Source organism: Natrix helvetica (assembly GCF_964273705.1).
Source record: "Natrix helvetica genome assembly, chromosome: Z".
Classification (NCBI taxonomy): Eukaryota; Metazoa; Chordata; class Lepidosauria; order Squamata; family Natricidae; genus Natrix; species Natrix helvetica.
In genome coordinates, this window is record NC_138554.1 from 129,741,671 (window position 1) to 129,760,623 (window position 18,953).

Sequence of the window (18,953 nt, forward strand, 5' to 3'; positions counted from 1 at the left end):
TTCCCTCTCCTCCCCCACTCCGCTCCCTCCTCCTTCGACCACACCTAGATGCCTGGCTCTACCATCCCTCCTGACCTGTTCCCCCCCCATCCCTGGAACCCCTTACAATTTTTAAAAAACAATTAATTAAAAAACCCCTCAATGTGCGCTTCCTCCACCTCTCTGGGTTAATGAACCCGTCCTCAAGGTGGGCCCTTGAAAGGGCAGGAGGCCATAACTGCGAGAGGGGGGACTCTCGTAGCTGTAGCAGGTCTAGCCTCGTATATAACATATTGGACAGGGCCAAGTTCATCAAGTGGGAGCTGTCGATGTTAATATGCATTAGCAGCCGCAATTCCCACTAAGGGGATAGTCCTGGCAAGGGGATAGTCCTGGCAAGGGGATAGGCTGATGAAGATAGTCCACATCTAGATGGAAATGATGGGCTGATGGAAATAAAATAGCCAGCTGGTGGATAAAAGGCTGCAGCTAAGGGGTAGTTCGTAATAGGCAGTAGGGCGGATAGCCCATAATAAGTAGGTGGTAAATGAGTGGAGGGGGGGTAGTAGTGAACACAGCAAAGTACCGGGTCTGACCTTCTGCATGGGCCTCTGATGTTCCAAGGCCTCCGTTCCATGGCCTGCCATAGTTATAAATAGTCCTCCGTCCATTTGGCCACCCATAGTCGTTGTTATTGGGCCCGGGGGGGCTGCATCGGCCTCCCTGCGGCCTCCCTGCAGCCCTTCTACCGATCTTTCCACTCTCCACTTCCTCCGGCGCCTCAGGCCTCACTCTCCTTCCCTTCTTCCCTCCGGCGCCTCGGGTCTCTCGGGCCTCCCTCGGGCCTCGCTCTCCTTCCCACGGCCCTCTCGCCGGTCAAGAATCGCAATCGCCGGCCAGTTTGGAGCTCAGCGTCCCCTAGATCGCAATTCGGGCCGCTCGGCTCTCCTGGGTTGCCACCATCTCTCTAAATGCCTCCAGTCAAACAGGCCAGTCAAACAGACCACCGCCGCCGTCCTCCAACCTCCTCCAGCCTTCTCCGCCCCTTCCGCTCAGGCCTTTACCGCGTCGCTGCTCCACTGGCGCTGGCGTTCCGCTGCTCCACCGCTCCAGCTCAAAAACGCCAGCCGCCATGCCAGCTTAAAAACGCCAGCCACCATGCCGCGCCAACCGGCGCGCTATCCTCCTCCTGCCCGGCTGCCCGGCCAACCTGACGGGCCAGCTTGGAGCCGGGCAGGGTGCCAGTATGTTCGGCGCCAGAAATCCCGACCCTCGAGCTGGAAATGAGGGTCGGCAGCATCCCGCCCGTCAAAGAGCCCTCCGCATTTAGCGGAGCTCAGAGGCAGTCCTCCATTCCCTCCGGAAGCTCCTCCTCCTCCTTTCAGTTGGGCTCCACGCTCATCTCGGTCTCCGGCGGCAGCGATGCTCTCCTGCTGCACCAGAGGACCAAGCCGAGCGGTGACTTCCTCCCGCAGCCGAGACAAACCCGCCAGCAGGCCCCGCAGCTCTCCCGGAGGCTCACACCAAACACGCCACGCTCGTTTCAAGCCATCGCGGCCGGTTATGTGGAAGCAGAGGTGGTATTCCATCGGTTCGAACCGGTTTGCCCGAATGGGTAGCAGAAATTTCAGGTGGGCCCTCCCACCCATCCCGGCTCTACAGCATCCCATTTAGGCCCCTTTTTTCACCAAAAGCACATGTGTGGAAGGCTGTGTGCTGGTTGCCCATGTGAGTGAAGCAAGGGCGCACATGCACTCACATTTGTTAACCTGTAGGGAAGGTAAGTGAATACCACTCCTGTGTGGAAGTATTACTGTACACTAATGAAACAGTAAAAATGTATTTAATAGCTGTGAAAACTCAACAGGAAAGTTTCTACTGTATTTATAAATACCTACTATAGAAAACTGCTTCTTCATCCACCCGAGCCCCTCAACAAGACCTAATATATTTGATCATTGCTAGGTTTGCTTTTCTTAAGCTTCTAGTCAGACACTGGAAATAAAGAGGCTTCCCTAAAGAATGTGAGAAGGTAGCTAGATAATTATGTCTGTATGTTGACTTGTTTGTTGTGAAAACAAAGATGAAGGCAACTCACACCAAATTCTGCAGGCATCCTGACAGCTAAGAGGGGAATTAACAATTTGCAGTACCTATAGCATGGGAACTATAATTGCGTAAGGAGAATCACCATAGAAGGTTTAAAGTATTTCCTCACCAAAATGAAATAGCAAGCCGAAGAAACAGGAGATTAAAAACATACCACTTTATTACTTACTGTAGCCAAGCAAAAACTGATTTTTTAGGCAACTAATTTGCTGGATTTTTGAGGCATTGGTTATAGAATTCTAATCTTTGATTGCTTAATATTTCATATAGGCTCAGGTTTTGGGAGGGGAAGAACCAAAATTGTTCAAGATGAAATGTCTTTTTTATCCTGGCTGATGGATCTTTTACTTTGTTCCATAAGTAAAGCTCCATAGTTGCAAATATTCTGCAAACTCTGATAGAAACAATTATGTTCATCCAATTTATTCTAAAATATAAAATTTAGAGTAAATTTACTCTAAAATATAAAAGAGTTTGCAACACTTAAGATGAAGAAAACAAAAACCATTTTCTTATTATTTTTTTACAGGCATCAACAATCAGATTAATGTCTATATTGGTTTTCAATTTTTTTTTGAACCTTTTCAGACTAAATTCCAAATGTTCAGAGCTTCAGTCATAAATCTATTTCCAAATTCCATTTTAATTCTGAGTATACTTTAGCACTTCTTTTCAAGACACTGGGTTTTCCATGAGAGCAGAAAACAAGAAGTAAAATTTATTGCAGACAAGAAGAAAAAATAAGAATTTCTTATTCCTTCTAATGATCTATCATAAATTGATGGTTTCTTACTAATACAAATTGGTGATTTTTTTTTTTATTTCTACATGTGAGTATGTGTATAGTTTTACTAAGAATATTTATTATAATAGTAAAATCTAATATAAACTAAATCTAAAGAAAGAAAATAGAATAGAAAGAATAAAAACAGCAAGAGAGATGAAAGAAAAAAGTAAGAATGCAATACAGAAAAAGTAAAGAAACACACACACACACACACAGACGTCACTTCCCTCCTTTATCTCTTCAAGTATAAATGAAATTTAGTATCTCTTCATCCCCTTGAAGGTTACAAGCAATTAAACTTGTCTCGCATATTTAATATAGGCAGCATATCAAGATAGTATAATGCGAGTTAGAGCTAATAGAAAAGGTTTAATTACAGGTGATATTACAATGAATAAGGAAGTGAGACAAAGTTGCATTCTGGCCCTTCACTATTTAATATCTACCTCAGTGATCTGGAAACCTCATTACTTCAGAAAGATGGCCTTTGTCCATCATTAATTATAAGGAAAAACTGTGTCTTGTTATATGTACATGATGCTGTTCTTTTTTCACATGCTAGATTAGTTTGAAACACATATAGATAATCCTTGAGTTAGGACAGTAATGAAGCCTGGCCATTACTGCTAGAAGTCAGGATAAGTGTTAAATGAACTATATCATTAAGTACCCACCATTCATTTTCTCCCCAATGCAATTGTTAAAAGAATGTGCAAACCATTACGTTCACATGGGGTGCTGCAGGAATGAACCTGAAGGGCCTACTCCACTTTCGTTGGGTGTCCCAGGGCCTCCTCCACACCCTGAGATCAGCGTTGGGTTGCGGCTGCCATTACTACCAGTTCAGTGGCCGAAAAACTTTGCGCGGGTGTGCTCCCTTCACTCACATGCACGCCAGACCAGTGGTGGGATTCAAATAATTTAACAACCAATTCTCTACACTAATGATTTCTTCCAACAACCAGTTCACCAAACTGCTCAGAAACCTAACAACCGGTTCTCTCTGAAGTGGTGCGAACCGGCTGAATCCCACCACTGCGCAGTCCATGAGCTTGCACATTTGCACTTAAAACTATCTGTGCATGTGCATAATATTAAAAAAAATGAATAAAAATACATTTTTCAATGAAAATTGTTCTGCGGATGTGCAGAACATGAAATCAAGATGGCGCTGCCGAAGAGAGAACCAGTACGATCACATGTCAGCCAGAGTTACTACCTATTCAGCCAAATCGGACCGAATAGGTAGGAACCCACCTCTGTCTGAGATACCCCATGCTCTCCTACTCACCCCATGGGGTTCTCACAGCCCCCTTGGCTTCCTTGACTGCTCACAACCACTCATTTACATGGTAAAGATGAGGGAAGGGAAGGAAAGCAGGTCTCTGTTGCTTGGCCAGATGGAAGAGTTTCATAAGTAGCATATTTTTTGATCAAGCCTAGCAATGAAGTGGCTGAACAGTATGGTCAGGAAAAGTTCTGTGCTTTGCACAAAAAAAAACCCATCCCCCCAAAAAATTATAAATAATTTTTACTGAATGTTTTAATTTTTAAAAACAGAAAAAACACCACAAGAAAAAACAAAACACAAAACATACATAACAATATAAAGTAATTATACAGCCTTCTGTATCGGCTTTCCTGTTTAGCCTTTATAATTCTCTATTCTGCATTGCCTTCCTATTGCTTTAACTTTGTCCTATGATATAACAACCATAGTGCTAACACTTATAATAATGTTGATTATTTATATAACCATATATTCACATTCTCTGTTTTCTGTTTTGGCTTCTGTTTTCTAGCCACTTATAAATTTTGTTCCATATTTTATAGAAATCCGATTCTTTTCTTAGTTCTATTGTCATTTTGTCCAACTTTGCACATTTGAGTACCTTTCTAATTATTGTTTCGTCTGCGGGTATATTGATTTTTTTCCCATTTTGTGCGAAAGCAATCCTGGCTGCAGTATGTATGTGTATGATTATGTATTGACATTGTTTATCAATTTTTTGGTCTAATAGTCCTAATAAGAATGCTTCTGGTCTCAGTTCTATTTTTTGCTCTGTAATTTCTTCCAACCATTTCCGAATTTTGCACCAGTATTTCCTTGTGATCACTCCAAAACATTTAATTTATCAACAAAACAGCTCACTCCATGCAGGGAAACCTGCATTTGGAAATCTGAGTTGACAGAATAACAGTATAACAGTGTTGGAAGGGATCTTGGATGTTTTCTAATCCAACTCCCTGCTTGAGATGGAAACTCCATACCATTTAAGACAAATGAATGAATGGTTGCAGGAATTGGGTATGCCTAGTTTAATGAAAAGGACCAGGGGTGATATGATAGCAGTGTTCCAATATCTAAGAGCTGACACAAAGAAGAGGGGAGTCAATTATACTCCAAGGCATGACAAGAAGGAACCGATAGAAACTAATCAAAGAGAGAACCCATCTAAAAATAGGGAGAGATTTCCTGATAGTTAAAACAATTAATCAGTGGAATGACTTGCCTCCAGAAGCTGTGGATACTCTAATACTGGAGGTTTTAAGAAGAGATTGGACAATCATTTGTCTGAAATAGTATAGTGATGGATTAGAAGACGTCCAAGGTCCCTTCCAACTCTGTTATTCTATTATCTCTTCTTAAAAATCTCCAGTCTTGGAGTACAACTTCAGGAGGCAAATCATTCCACTGATTCCTTGATTAGTTTCCATCTGTTGCTTCTTGTCCTGTCTTCTGGTGGTTGGGAGAATAGATTGACCCTATTCAGGTCTGGGCAAAGCAGCCTTTCTCCCTCCCTGCAGGCATACCTCTGCATTTTGAAATCTGAACTATTGTTCTGATCCAGTCTTAGCAGAATCAAGAACCAGATTCCTTGTCCTGAAAAACCCCTCTTTGTCTAGCTACTGTGAATGCATGGCATTCGTACACAGAAAAGTCCAGGCAAATAATCCTTCCAAGGGTTAATTGCAGTAACAGACCTCATCAGACAATGCTGTAAATTAATTTCTGGCAAGCAGTCTCTAAGGCAGGAATCACAAGAAGGAAATCTTCTGAAAGAAATGCGAACTGTTGTCTTCTGCAACCACCACTCCCCTTTTGCTTCCATTTATTCCCTAGCCAGGGAGGGGCCATTCAACATCCACGTGTGCCTTTCTTCCCGAATCGGTTCCTGTTCCTCAGTTGTTCTCCACTCTTGATAATTCTGCACATATGCACATATGGAACAGGCCTCAGCTGTTCTTCTTCCCTACTTATCTCCAGCTCTAAAGGTAGTTGGGAAATGTTGGACAGCTTGACTCTATCTCTGCTTCTGATGCAGAGCATCCATCAGAGTCTTCCACAGATTCCAGGACTGGCCCAAGTTCCTCCCCAGCCTCCTCCTCATCCGAGTCTGCCATTAGCTCTGCTGGCAGCTCGCGGGTTACAGCAACTGGCTCTGCTGGCAACCTGTTTCCTTACCCTATGCCGGCATTTTCATTTTGATGATTTCAGGAAACCAAAGGGTTGGTTGCATTATCAAACTACCAAGAATCCATCTAGTTTTTTTCTTATGAAGTTTTTGTTTTTCGAACACGGCATATTTTAATAGCAAAAATGGATATGACATGTCTTCTTTCTCCAGCCCACCTCAAAGATTTAAAACCTGTATCTTCTGATGATTTCTTTCTTTCACTATCTCCTATCTATTAAAAAAAAAGTGAAGTTTTTTTTCTTCAACAGAAGGAGAAACTATGACATTAAAAAGAGCATCATGATGTCATTGTACCTTCTATTGAAGAAGAAAAGGAAGCAGCTATCACCAGTATCTGCTGTATATTCTAAATAGCATGAAAAGAAAACATTAAGACTCTTTTAGATGATGTTTGGCATTTCTCGTGAAGCTCAAAATTTTAGTTTCTAACTTTCCATAAAACTTTAGTTGTTCCACGTGACAGATATCTTGGTCATTCCTTCAATAATTTCTGTTTAATCATATAATATTTTAGTTTGTATTTCTCTGTTTTAATTAATAACTTTTCAGAACCACTGTCGCAACTAGGTTCCTTAATGTGGCTGCTTGTTTTTTCATTGCCCATTGCTGGGAATTTTCAGTTGGAAGATGTACACTGTAGGCAGAGCTCCAGCAGGGATTCTTAATTAGTAGTAGTGTGTCTTACAGAACAGTTCTACATTAGTGACATGGAAAAAAAACTGCAGTCGTGTATAACCTTATGTGTTAAATTGATGTAATTGAGTTGTAGCAAAGCAGTAGCTATGATAGTAGAGACAAAGGATTGGGAAATTGCCAAGTAAAATTGCCCTTGTTTATCAGACTTAATTTTGATTCTGGGTGTTTACTTGATGTTAATGTTCCTGTGGAAACTATTTTATTGAGCATCCTGGGTTGAGATTTTCTCCTCAAAACAAACCAATTAAAGAATGTAGCTGATCATAGATCTTTGCGAATAATGTTTTGTAACTCGTAGGTATTTATCTGCTCCAGGAGAAGAGAGATGTTGCAGAAGCAACATCTAAATGTCTAAATTTTGTAAATGTCAGAAGAGGCTAAGGATAGAGTGAAGTGAAGTAACATGGATTCTTTGCTATTAAAACTATGCATGTCTGTGTTTGTGCTCTTCTGTGAAGTAGTTTTGAAGGATTTCTTTGTCAAAATGGAGCACCCCCCTCAAAGATCTGCTTAGCCCTAACCACACTTCATGAAGAGTGGAGGTATAAAAGAGCGATAGTTTTTGAAATATTTTATCCTTGGTTTTCATTGATTTTTAAACTCTGTTTAAAATGCTAGTAGAATGGATGGTTAAATAACTGGAATTAAAATTACAATACAGCCATTAAGACCAATCTTCAGAGATTCTTCTTATGGTTCAAAGGGTAATACTAACTATGCTGGGATGACTTACTCTCTGGAGATAAATACTGTGGGGGTAAGACACCCCTAACAAGCCCCCCCCCCCGAGGTGTGTGTTCTGTTAAGATGCAGCATGTTGTGCCTTTAAATGGCTTCTATTGTACTGGCATAAAATGCCTTCTACTGTACAGCACAGTGGAGTTGCCATGGTAATGGTTTCACAGTACTCCACAAGGGGACTCCCTCTGGTAAGGGGGAAAATCCAACATTAGAAATTACGTTTGGTCCGGACATTTTCCCTCTATAAATAAATACCTGGGAAATGCCGGGTTATCAGCTAATTACCAATAAAGACAAGGAGCTATTGGAAATGAGAATGATATTATAGTTGGCAAATTAAAGCTCAGGTGTTAAAATAATATCAGTGAGAAAGAAAGGTGTACAAGGCATATTGTTTTCTTTGGATACTACTTTAGAAATCTCTAAAATAGAGTTTTCTACCTAAATAGATTGTTTTACAAATCATTGTCCTTTTGTCTTTGTTCCATTGTTTCAGCTTAGGCTAAATATTTAATGTAAATCCATGCCTGCAGGGTAAAATAAAAGTGAAAATGGCATTACTTTTTTTTGGTATATGGTATTTTTTTGGTATTTTCTATTGAAATTCTAAAATTGAACACTAGTTGTTATAATACTATTTGGATTTACAGTAAATAATCATATATAAAATTGTCGAAGTTCACCACACTGTTGTCATATTACTGTGTATTATATAGATTATAGTATCAAATGGAAATAAATCCTATGGAACTGAACATTCTTTTTCAGGTACTCATTAAAACTGATTAGTGCCAATACATGAGTATTTTTTTAAATAAAATATAGAACTACTTTTCAGGTTAATGGACCAAAAAGTATTAACACTGCTGTTGCAATATCAGTGATTAATATTTCATTGTACAAAAAGGTATCAGAAAGTAGAATTTCAATATTGGTCATGATATGATACAGACATACTAAATCATTATGGATAATTCCAGGTGGTAATCCTATATGAACTAAAAATGTTAATCATAACATTTACAAACTAGTAAATTATTCTTGGGATCACATCATTATTCTAAGTATAATTACCATGAGATTAATAAGAGATGTAATTAATATATAATTGCATTGAATTTACTTTCACAATGACACTTTGACCTTCTTTAAAACTGTCAGTTGAGGTAAAATAAACATACGTTGATCCCTAGATAGATTACTCTGCTGCTTATGGTTATAATTTTCAGTGGATCAATGTTAATTCATGCCCTGCAGAGGTGGGATTCTACCGGTTTGCACTGGTTCAGGTGAATCAGTAGTGGTAATTTGGCCTGGGCTGCAGAACCGGCAGCAACCCAAGCTGGCCACGCCGCCCCCCAACCAGTTCACTGGTTTCCACTGCCATTGCTGGCATGTTTTTTATTAGTTTTTTATGGTCTTTGCGCATGCGCAGAACAATTTACAGTGAACTGCACATGTGTGTGCAGCTAACCGGTACCAACTCTGGTAGGAACCCATCCCTGATGCCCTGATATTATTAGCTTGTTTCAACAACATTATATGAAATGGTGATATATTTTGGAATATATTTTGAACCTAATGAGATACAGTTCTGTGAAATAACTTTTCATTATATCTCACTATTCAGCTTTGAAAATCATTCCAGCTCAGTTATTCAGTTCTTTTCTGTAACTAAAGAAAAGCAACCACATTAGACAATAAAGCTGCTTGCTTTATAGTTCCTCTGTGACTAAGAAACACTAAAATTCCATTAAATATAATCTTTTTAAATCTCATCATAACACCCACTGTCTTTTTTTTTTTATAAAGGAACATTTTAAAAACATCAGTATTTCAACACAGCTAGCCCAATAATTTGCAGGTTCAAGGAATCCTGTCGCTATTTTTCTAAAACAAGTAGGAAATTGGTTTATATTAAAAAAATAGCCTATCAACATTGAATGCATTGTGATAATTGCTTATGTAGTGCAAGATTAGTACATTTTTTCTTCTGCTTTGTTTTGTTTGCCAAAATATCAACTTTCTGGATCAGTATTTTTGCAACTATTTTTCAGGGTTTACATGGCATGATGATTATACACAGCATATTATAGCCCGTGAGCTTTCTGGTCTCCCTAAGACCCATGACTGGCATCTGGAAACATCCTCATCTGAAGACCCTGAAGATTCAACTGGGTATATCTTCATTCATTTTATTTACTTGTCAAATTTACATGGTTGTCTATTTCACATAAATTCTGGATTGATTCTGGGTGGTGCACAATAAGATCTACAATTAAAATATAAACTATAAATTAAACTTAAAATATAGTACTAAATCAATTAAAATGGAAAACATGGATACGAATAAGACTACAAAGGGAAAATATAGGTAATCCTCGATTTATGATCACCATGTCACACATACATACATACATACAAAACATTAAGGGTAGCACTCTACTCTTTGTGATGATACTTTCTAGGAAATACACAAACACACACACTGTATATAAGGTAGCACTCTACTCTTTATAATGATACTTTCTAGGAAGTACACAAACACACACTGTATATAAGGTAGCACTCTACTCTTTGTAATGATACTTTCTAGGAATGTCATACATACATACAAACCAGGGATGGGTTCTGTCTTCTGCTACTGCTGGATCTCTCAGGGACGTGCTTCAGGCACGCGCACGCTTGATGCGTGCTATGCATGCAAGTTCAGTAGTAAAAAAATGCTTCTGTGCATGCGCAGAAGCAAAAAACAAGATGGTGGTGCCTATGATAGAACCAGTTTGGGGGTGTGGCAGGCCGAGTTACTACCTTCTTGGCCAAACCTGTCTGAACTGGTAGAACCCACCTCTCATACATACATACATACATACATACATACATACATACATACATACAAAACATTAAGGGTAACACTCTACTCTTTGTGATGATAGTTTCTAGGAAGTACACACATACATACACAAACACACATCACAAAGAGTAGAGTGCTACCTTTAAGAACTTCCTAAGAAGAGGATAATGTTTAACTTTTTAAAAATAACAACAACCTAGTTCAATATAACAGCCCTAAAACTGAAGTTTAAAAATCCTTATTCACAATAGGATTGAATTTTTGCTGAAATGCTTTACAGTTGGTATGTTTTCCTTCAAGTTATTTTCTCAAACTGTTTTTTATTTCATAAATTCTGTTTCTTCCTTTTAGACTAAAGTCCTATTCTATTTTTTTAAATGCTTTTATTAATTTCATGATTTTTTTTTGCCATGGCATAGTGATGCTTTTTAATATTTCCACTGTTATCTTCCCTTCCATAAAAATATAAATCACATATAGCACAAGTTATATATTTCAAATATTTCAGTTTTTTTCAAAAAAAATCTATTGCATATTTTTAAAAATGCAGATAACATTATTTACCTTGATTGTATTGCATAGGATTTCAAAAAAGGAACCTGACAGGAATTTGGAAAAATATGTGTCCCCTCAACAATACCTTGCCTACCTGGATATTCTTTTTCAGTCTGGAGCTCCAAATTTATATTCAACAATAAATGCCAACAAATCCCCTTTTAAGGTAAAAGAGCTTAATTCATTTTGCTGTTACAATCTATTTGTGGAAAAGTGACACAGTAAATCTTTTTATAGTGGGAGTATACTTAGAATTTTGAATCCATGTATCAGGTACACTCACAAAATGACTGAGATAGCAATTCACAAAATACCATTTATTAAAAGGTGCGAATCAGCCTATGCTCATGAACATCCCAATGGGACTATTATTTGTTGCATGTGGTGCTTGAAGTTGATGCTTTGCTTTCATTGTGCCAACTTCCCATTTCATTTGTTTATATTAAAAATAATTAAAAAGAGTCAATGGTTGGCATTTGAAGAATATACATACATACATACATACATACATACATACATACATACATACATACGTGTGTATGTGTGTGTTGTATTTGTGCTGATAAATAAATAAAAGGAGACTAGTATAGATCTATTTCAAGCTATTTACCTCTCATCAGCTAGCCATACCCTTACTGGGATTTGAACCTGGGCTGTATTACATATTAGGCAGACGTGTTAGCCACTAAGCCACAGGCTCTCCTCCTTTATCAGCTAAGCCAGGGAAATAGGTATGTGACACCATACATACATACATACATACATACATACATACATACATACATACATACATACATACATACAAGGATTTAATCAGGACATTACTGTTTGGATATGTGCCTAAGGATTTGGCTTGCAGAAACAAATATATCAAAATGTTAATAAGTGGGTATCTTGTGATGAAATAGCTGAATTTTGAACTTGCAGGATGACTTTAGGTGAGTCAGTTTCATTTGCCTTACTTAGCCTCCAAATCCAATTTGTAATACTTCTGTTCAGAGGTGGGCTTCTCATAATTTAACAACTGGTTTGCCAAGTGCAGAACCGAAAATGATTTCCTGCGTGTGGTTTCCAGCACACTTTCTCGGGCAACTGCGGTGAGTAGAGTGGGAGAGAAGCAGATATCAGCTGGGCTGTGTGGGTGGGGTGGGGTGAGTGAGCCACAGAGTGAGATACATAGGACGGGATAGCGCCAGTCAGATGAGCCGGTGGTCGGAAGTACCATTTCGACCTAAACAGTCCAAATTGGCATTAGCCCACCATCTAACCCTCTTCATTATTTGGGTTAGGGCATAGCCTCCACTTCTCATAATATTGGCTTAGGGAACTCAGATCCTTAGTGAGAATGAATTCCACTTCCTCAAAATCCTTGGTTTGGATAGCTACTGCCACATTATCAGCATAGCAAAAATTTTCAGAGTTGGTTTCTGGTAAATCACTAGCATACGTAGAGATAGGAGTGGGGCTAGAACTGATTCCTGTGGCAAGCCATTCTTAATGGAAAAGGATTTACTAGTGGTACCTCCTACAGTGGCCTTGAAGTATCAGGTGGTTTTTTTTGGACATGTTCTCCAGAAGGCCTGTTACTTAAAAACAGAATATATTTTTTCTTCTGCGCATCAAACCATCAAGCCACACCAGGTCATAAGCTGCAATCAAATCAATAAAAGCCATTGAAGTTTTTAGTTGCTTTTGGAAACAATGTCTATGGAGATTCTCAGTTATCCAGGTCCTGGTTGTCCCAAAGGTGCTTTTTTGTTTCAAGAGGCAACTGGACTTTCTGGTTTTTCTTTGGAGATGCTTTGCTTCTCATCCAAGAAGCTATGACAGCTGAAGAAGCTTCTTGGATGAGAAGTGAAACATCTTTAAAGAAAAATCAGAAAAGCCCAGTTGCCTCTTGGGGAAAAAAAGCACCTTTGGGACAGCTTTGATAAATGGAGTGAGAGCCATAATTTGCTGACAGCAGCTCAGCTTGGAAAGAAGGGACCGCCACCTTCCATCTAAGCAACCTGGACCACCTGGCTCCCAGCAAACCAATAGATCCAATGGAATCGATAATTGGGCAGGGGTAAACCCAAGGATTGACCCCCCACACCGATTCCAGTCCCCCTGCAATTCTACCATCTCTTTGGGAGTTATCTGCTGAGGGAGGGCAGACATCCATTGGTATTTCTCCCATCCAAGACCTGGGAAGAAAGCCCACCCCGGTGGTGCTTGATTCATAGGCTGCAGCCCAAACATCGTGGCTGGCTAGGGGGAGATGTGGCCCAACTCCTTTCTGCTGGCTGGATTGATTTCCCCATGATTGGTGGAGGGGCCGTCTGCGGCCGGGAGGGGGGGGTCTCTGGTGTTGGCTTTGCTCCAGCTGCAGCGTGATGGGCAATGTTCCCTCTAATTTTTTTTCAGTGTGTGCGGAAAGTATAGTGTTTGAGCGGCATATTTTCATGCCTGAGCACCTGATTTTTTTTAGCCATAATTGCCATCAGAGCAGATGTTGGGGAGGGGGGCAAGGAGGTAAAGGGTCCCCTCCCTCTCCCTCAGACCCCCAGGAAGGAAGGAAGGGGAGGGAGGGGGAGGGAAAGGAAAGGAAATGGGAAAGAAGAAAAAGAAAGGAAAAGAGAAGAAAGGAAAAAGGAAAGGAAATGGAAAGGAAATGGAAAAGAAGGAAAGGAAAAGGAAAGAAAATGGGAAAGAAGAAAGGAAAGGAAAAGAGAAAGGAAAGGAAAAAAGAAAGGAAAGGAAAAAGTGAAATTAGTGAATTAATTAATTACATAGTGAAATTAACACCAACAGTAGCATCTCTGTCTAATTGTATTTATCTTTAAGAAACAAAAAAAATCAAGCAGGGTGATAGATTGCAGAACGGCTTTCATAAGTGAGTGTCTTATCTGAGCAATATGAAGACCTTTTCTTGAGCTTTACTTCAGGAAATCAGAAGAAAGAATAATCACTATGTAGTGAGCAGACTAACCTGATTAGTTCACTTCCAAAAACTACAGGAAAAACATGATATTATAGAAAAACACAAAAAAGTTCTGTTTTTTTGGCAGCAATCTGCTGTGCAAGTCACTCAGTAGTGATTCATTAGCACTTCCTCAGTTATCCTGCTTTAAAAAAAAGCTAGCAGAAAGCCCTAACATTAGCTGATTTAGGCTAGCAACAAAAAAAAAAATCCAAAGAGATGAGGATTCTGCTTCCATCATTAAAGAGAGCTGTCAATTTACAATTATCAAAAACAAGATACCATTTATTTGGCCTCTGCACCAATCCATCCTCAAACTTTTGCCCCATATTCATGAGAAGTAGAAATCACAGGGTGAAAGGTATGGGACTTGAGTTTATTTATTAGATTTTTATCCCACCTTTATTACTTCATAGGTAACTCAAGAAAGTGAACATACATAATACTTGGGTATGGAGAAAGGAAAGGAAGTGGAAAAGAAAGAAAGGAAAAAGGAAAGGAAAGGAGAAAGGAAAGCAAAAGAGAAAGGAAAGCAAAAGAGAAAGGAAAGGAAAAGGAAAAGCAAAGGAAGATAGAAGAAGGACAGAAAGGGAAAAGGAAAAAGTGGAATGGCACTGCTCAAAAATCAAGTCTCAAGATCCTGTGGACCCCTTTGGCTCAGGCAGTCCAATTCCTGAATACTGAAAATATCCCCCCTCCCCTCTCTCTGCAAAGCGAAGGGATCTCATAAAGGCTGCCTAGCTCAGAACGGGGCTTCAGACGCAATGCCTGAGAAACCCCGGATGTGCAGGGAAATGCAGGCTACAACCAGCGAATCGTGTTTTCCCAGGAACCAACGAAGCCCCAGAGGACCAATGAGAATTCTCCCTTCTGCAGCGTCATCAGTCTCCGGGTAGAGTTTTCTTGATTTGACCAATCACCAGATGGAGGAGAGAGTTCGGTGCAGAGAGAGGGGAGGGGGGATATTTTCAGTAATATTTTAAGATGTTAAAAAACACTGCGCGCAGTTTGAAACTTCTGCACAGTGTTTTTTTGTTATGTGCGCGACCGCGCAGGTGCGCAGCTTAGAGGGAACAGTGGTGATGGGCCGACTCACTTGTCGCTGCGAGGAAGGAGTAAAGATCTCCACTCCAGTGCGTTGCAGAGTCTCTGCTAGGGAAGGAGAACATGGGCTGGGCCAGGGTCCAACTAGGTGGTCCTGAGCTAAGGCAAGGGTTGATTTCACTCACATTCAGCTGTCCAAGTTGGTCTGGGAGGCTCCAATCATCGGATTGGCTAGTCAGCATTTGCTTTGGTCTCCTCCATTCATGTATCGAAGCTGCCTTCGCACCCCCCTGCAACAACTGGTTGGGTTGTAGTATCTTTTTGTGGAAAGAGGATAAAATACTACCACCAACCAAACCATCTCAGAATATTCCTTGATTGATGTCTTACATTTGGAAAACATCTTGAAGTAATTGGATAACCAGGAACAACTTGATTGGGGGGGGGGATGACAAGTTGGAACTTGTGGGAACAAGTTGAAGTGCACAAAAAAAGCACTGTGTATAGTGGTACAATCATGTGAATATTTTGTTGCCAAATACTGTGCACATGTATGGGAAAGAACTTATCATATCAACAAGATTGATGTTCACCTTAATGACACAATGAGAATAACATCTGGAACCCTTAAATCCACACCATTCTCATGGCTCCATGTTCTTTCTAACATAATAATAATAAATAATAATAAAATTTTATTTGTTAGCCGCACCCTCTCCCGAAGGACTCGGGGCGGCGTACAATAAAAACACATAAAATACAAAGATGGACAATACATACACAAAAATATAGACGTATACGTGTACGTGTACGTGGAGGAGGTAGACAAATGAATGGAAACAATTAAAATCGCAATTTAAAATCCTCTAAATAAAATTACAAAATTAAAAACCCGTCAGGAGCGATATGATCAAACTATGGTTGAGCCAGGCCAGCTACTTGGAATAGGTGGGTCTTGAGCTTTACACGGAAGGAGCGGAGGTCAGAGGTAGTCCTAATATCCGGAGGGAGGTCATTCCACAGGGCTGGGCCCGCCACAGAGAAGGCTCTGCCCCTAGGCGCCGCCCCTCGGCACTGTCTGGTGGACGGCACCTGGAGAAGTCCCTCTCTGTACGAGCGAATGGGTCGCAGGGATGTATGGGGCAAGATACGATCCCGCAAGTAGCTAGGTCCTGAGCCATGGAGCGCTTTAAAGATCGTTATCAGGACCTTGAAACGCACCCGATAGACCACAGGAAGCCAGTGCAGCTCGCGCAGGAGAGGTGTCACTTGTACTCCCCATAATTACCCGCGCGGCCGCATTCTGGACCAACTGTAGTCTCCGAGTGCATTTCAAGGGAAGCCCCATGTAGAGAGTGTTACAGTAGTCCAGGCGAGACGTCACCAGCGCATGAGTGACTGTGCGCAAGGCGTCCCGGTCCAATAAGGGGCGCAATTGGCGCACCAGGCGAACCTGGTGGAACGCCCCCCTTGCCACGGCTGTCACATGGTCATCCATGGACAGCCGGGCATCCAGGAGGATGCCCAAATTGCGCGCCCGCTCCACGGGGACAAGTTATACGCCCCCGATGGCCAGAGATGGAATTAACTGGTTGAACCGGGGGGCCGGAACCCACAGCCACTCCGTCTTGGAGGGGTTGAGCTTGAGTCGGTTGTCATCCATCCAGACCCGTACGGCTTCCACACACCGGGACATCACTTCGACGGCCTCGTTGGGGTGGTTTGGGGTGGAAATGTACAGCTGAGTATCATCAGCGTACAGATGATATCCCACCCCAAAGCCACGAATGATCTCACCCAGCGGCTTCATGTATGTGTTGAACAGGAGTGGCGAGAGGACCGACCCCTGTGGCACCCCACAAGTAAGGGGGCTTAGGGTCGACCTCTGCTCCCCTGCCAACACACGTTGCGTCCGGCCGGAAAGGTAGGAGCCGAACCACCGCAAAACGGTGCCCCGGCCCCCCAACCCCTCCAGTCGGTGCAACAGGATACCATGGTCGATGGTATCAAAAGCCGCCGAGAGGTCTAATAGGACCAGGATAGAGGAACAACCCCTATCTCTGGCCCTCCAGAGATCATCCACCAACGCGACCAAGGCTGTCTCTGTGCTGTGCCCGGGGCGAAAGCCGGACTGGCGCGGGTCTAGATAATCATTTTCCTCCAGATGTCGTGGAAACTGATAAGCCACCACACTCTCTACAACCTTCGCCAAAAAGGGAAGGTTGGAGACAGGACGATAATTGGCCAGCTCCGTAGGGTCCAGGGAAGGCTTCTTGAACAAGGGTCTCACCACCGCCTCTTTCAAGGCGGCCGGAAGAGACCCCTCACCCAACGAAGCGTTCACTAGGCCCAGGAGCCAGTCACGTGTAATCTCCCAGGATGCCAGTACAAGCCAGGAGGGGCACAGGTCCAGTAAACATGTGGTAGGTCGCAGTCGTCCACGCATTCTGTCCAAACCACAGATTGTTCAAGAGTGAAATAGGATAAACATGTCTTAAAGCCTTACAATACAATACAATAACAGAGTTGGAAGGGACCTTGGAGGTCTTCTAGTCCAACCCCCTGTCTAGGCAGGAAACCCTATATCGTTTCAGACAAATAGCTATCCAACATCTTCTTAAAGACTTCCAGTGTTGGGGCATTCACAACTTCTGGAAGCAAGCTGTTCCACTGATTAATTGTTCTAACTGTCAGGAAATTTCTCCTCAGTTCTAAGTTGCTTCTCTCCTTAATTAGTTTCCACCCATTGCTTCTTGTTCTACCCTCAGGTGCTTTGGAGAATAGTTTGACTTCCTCTTCTTCTTTTTTCTCCTTTTCTTTCTTTTTTCGTTTCTGCTATAATTTTGCACCAGTGAGGTTAAAACCAATTGTATTTAAGTACAAAGACAATAAAGATTTACTTATACTTATACTTTGTGGCAGCCCTTGAGATATTGGAACACTGCTTTCATGTCTCCCCTAGTACTTCCTTTCATTAAAATAGACATACCCAGTTCCTGCAACCTGCATTGACTCCTAGAGATCTTCCAATACATAAAATATTAGATTCTCTATCTCTCACTTGGTATAAGTCTAGGAAACCAATTTGGGATAATCTTATGATCTAGATGAAGATCGGCGTTTAAGAAGGGCAACTTTTAATTCCCACAATCAGACACATGATGAAGATCCAAAAAAACCCCAACCCCTACTTCCAGGAATGTAGATGCTCCCCAAAATCTGGAGTCACCCGAAGAGAATCAGTACAGGCCATGCCAGTAGTAAGACAAAGCTCTTTTAAGTGGTGAATGGATGAGAGCTCGCAATGTGATTGTGGTGCTTTGGAAAAAAACTATAACACAAATAACTGAAAAATATCTCTTCAGGAAATTTCAAGGCACCTGGGATAATTTCATTGTAGCCACACCAGAAGCAGTTATGGTTAGCTTTCTTAGATACCAAAGTGTAACATCTATCCTTGATTCCATACAATGGTGATTTTATTATGGTTTTATCTTAATTTAATTAAGATCTTTAAAGCGCTCCATGGCTCAGGACCTAGCTACTTGCGGGATCGTATCTTGCCCCATACATCCCTGCGACCAATTCGCTCGCACAGAGAGGGGCTCCTCCAGGTGCCGTCCACCAGACAATGTCGGGGGGCGGCGTCTAGGAGTAGAGCCTTCTCTGTTGCGGGCCCAGCCCTGTGGAATTACCTTCCCCCGGATATTAGGACTACCTCTGACCTCCGCGCCTTCCGGATTAAGC

General features: G+C 41.5%; 1 protein-coding gene across 1 annotated transcript in view; it reads left to right on the top strand.

The window, feature by feature from the left end:
• Window positions 1–18,953, top strand: part of PTPRN2 (protein tyrosine phosphatase receptor type N2) — a gene marked incomplete at its 5' end in the record, with an annotated part of 788,338 nt that overhangs the window by 225,912 nt on the left and 543,473 nt on the right. Inside the window, 2 exons of the mRNA XM_081933438.1 lie at window positions 9,849–9,969; window positions 11,228–11,366. Coding sequence (XP_081789564.1) covers window positions 9,849–9,969; window positions 11,228–11,366 — 260 coding nt within the window. The remainder of the gene's footprint in view (window positions 1–9,848; window positions 9,970–11,227; window positions 11,367–18,953) is intronic.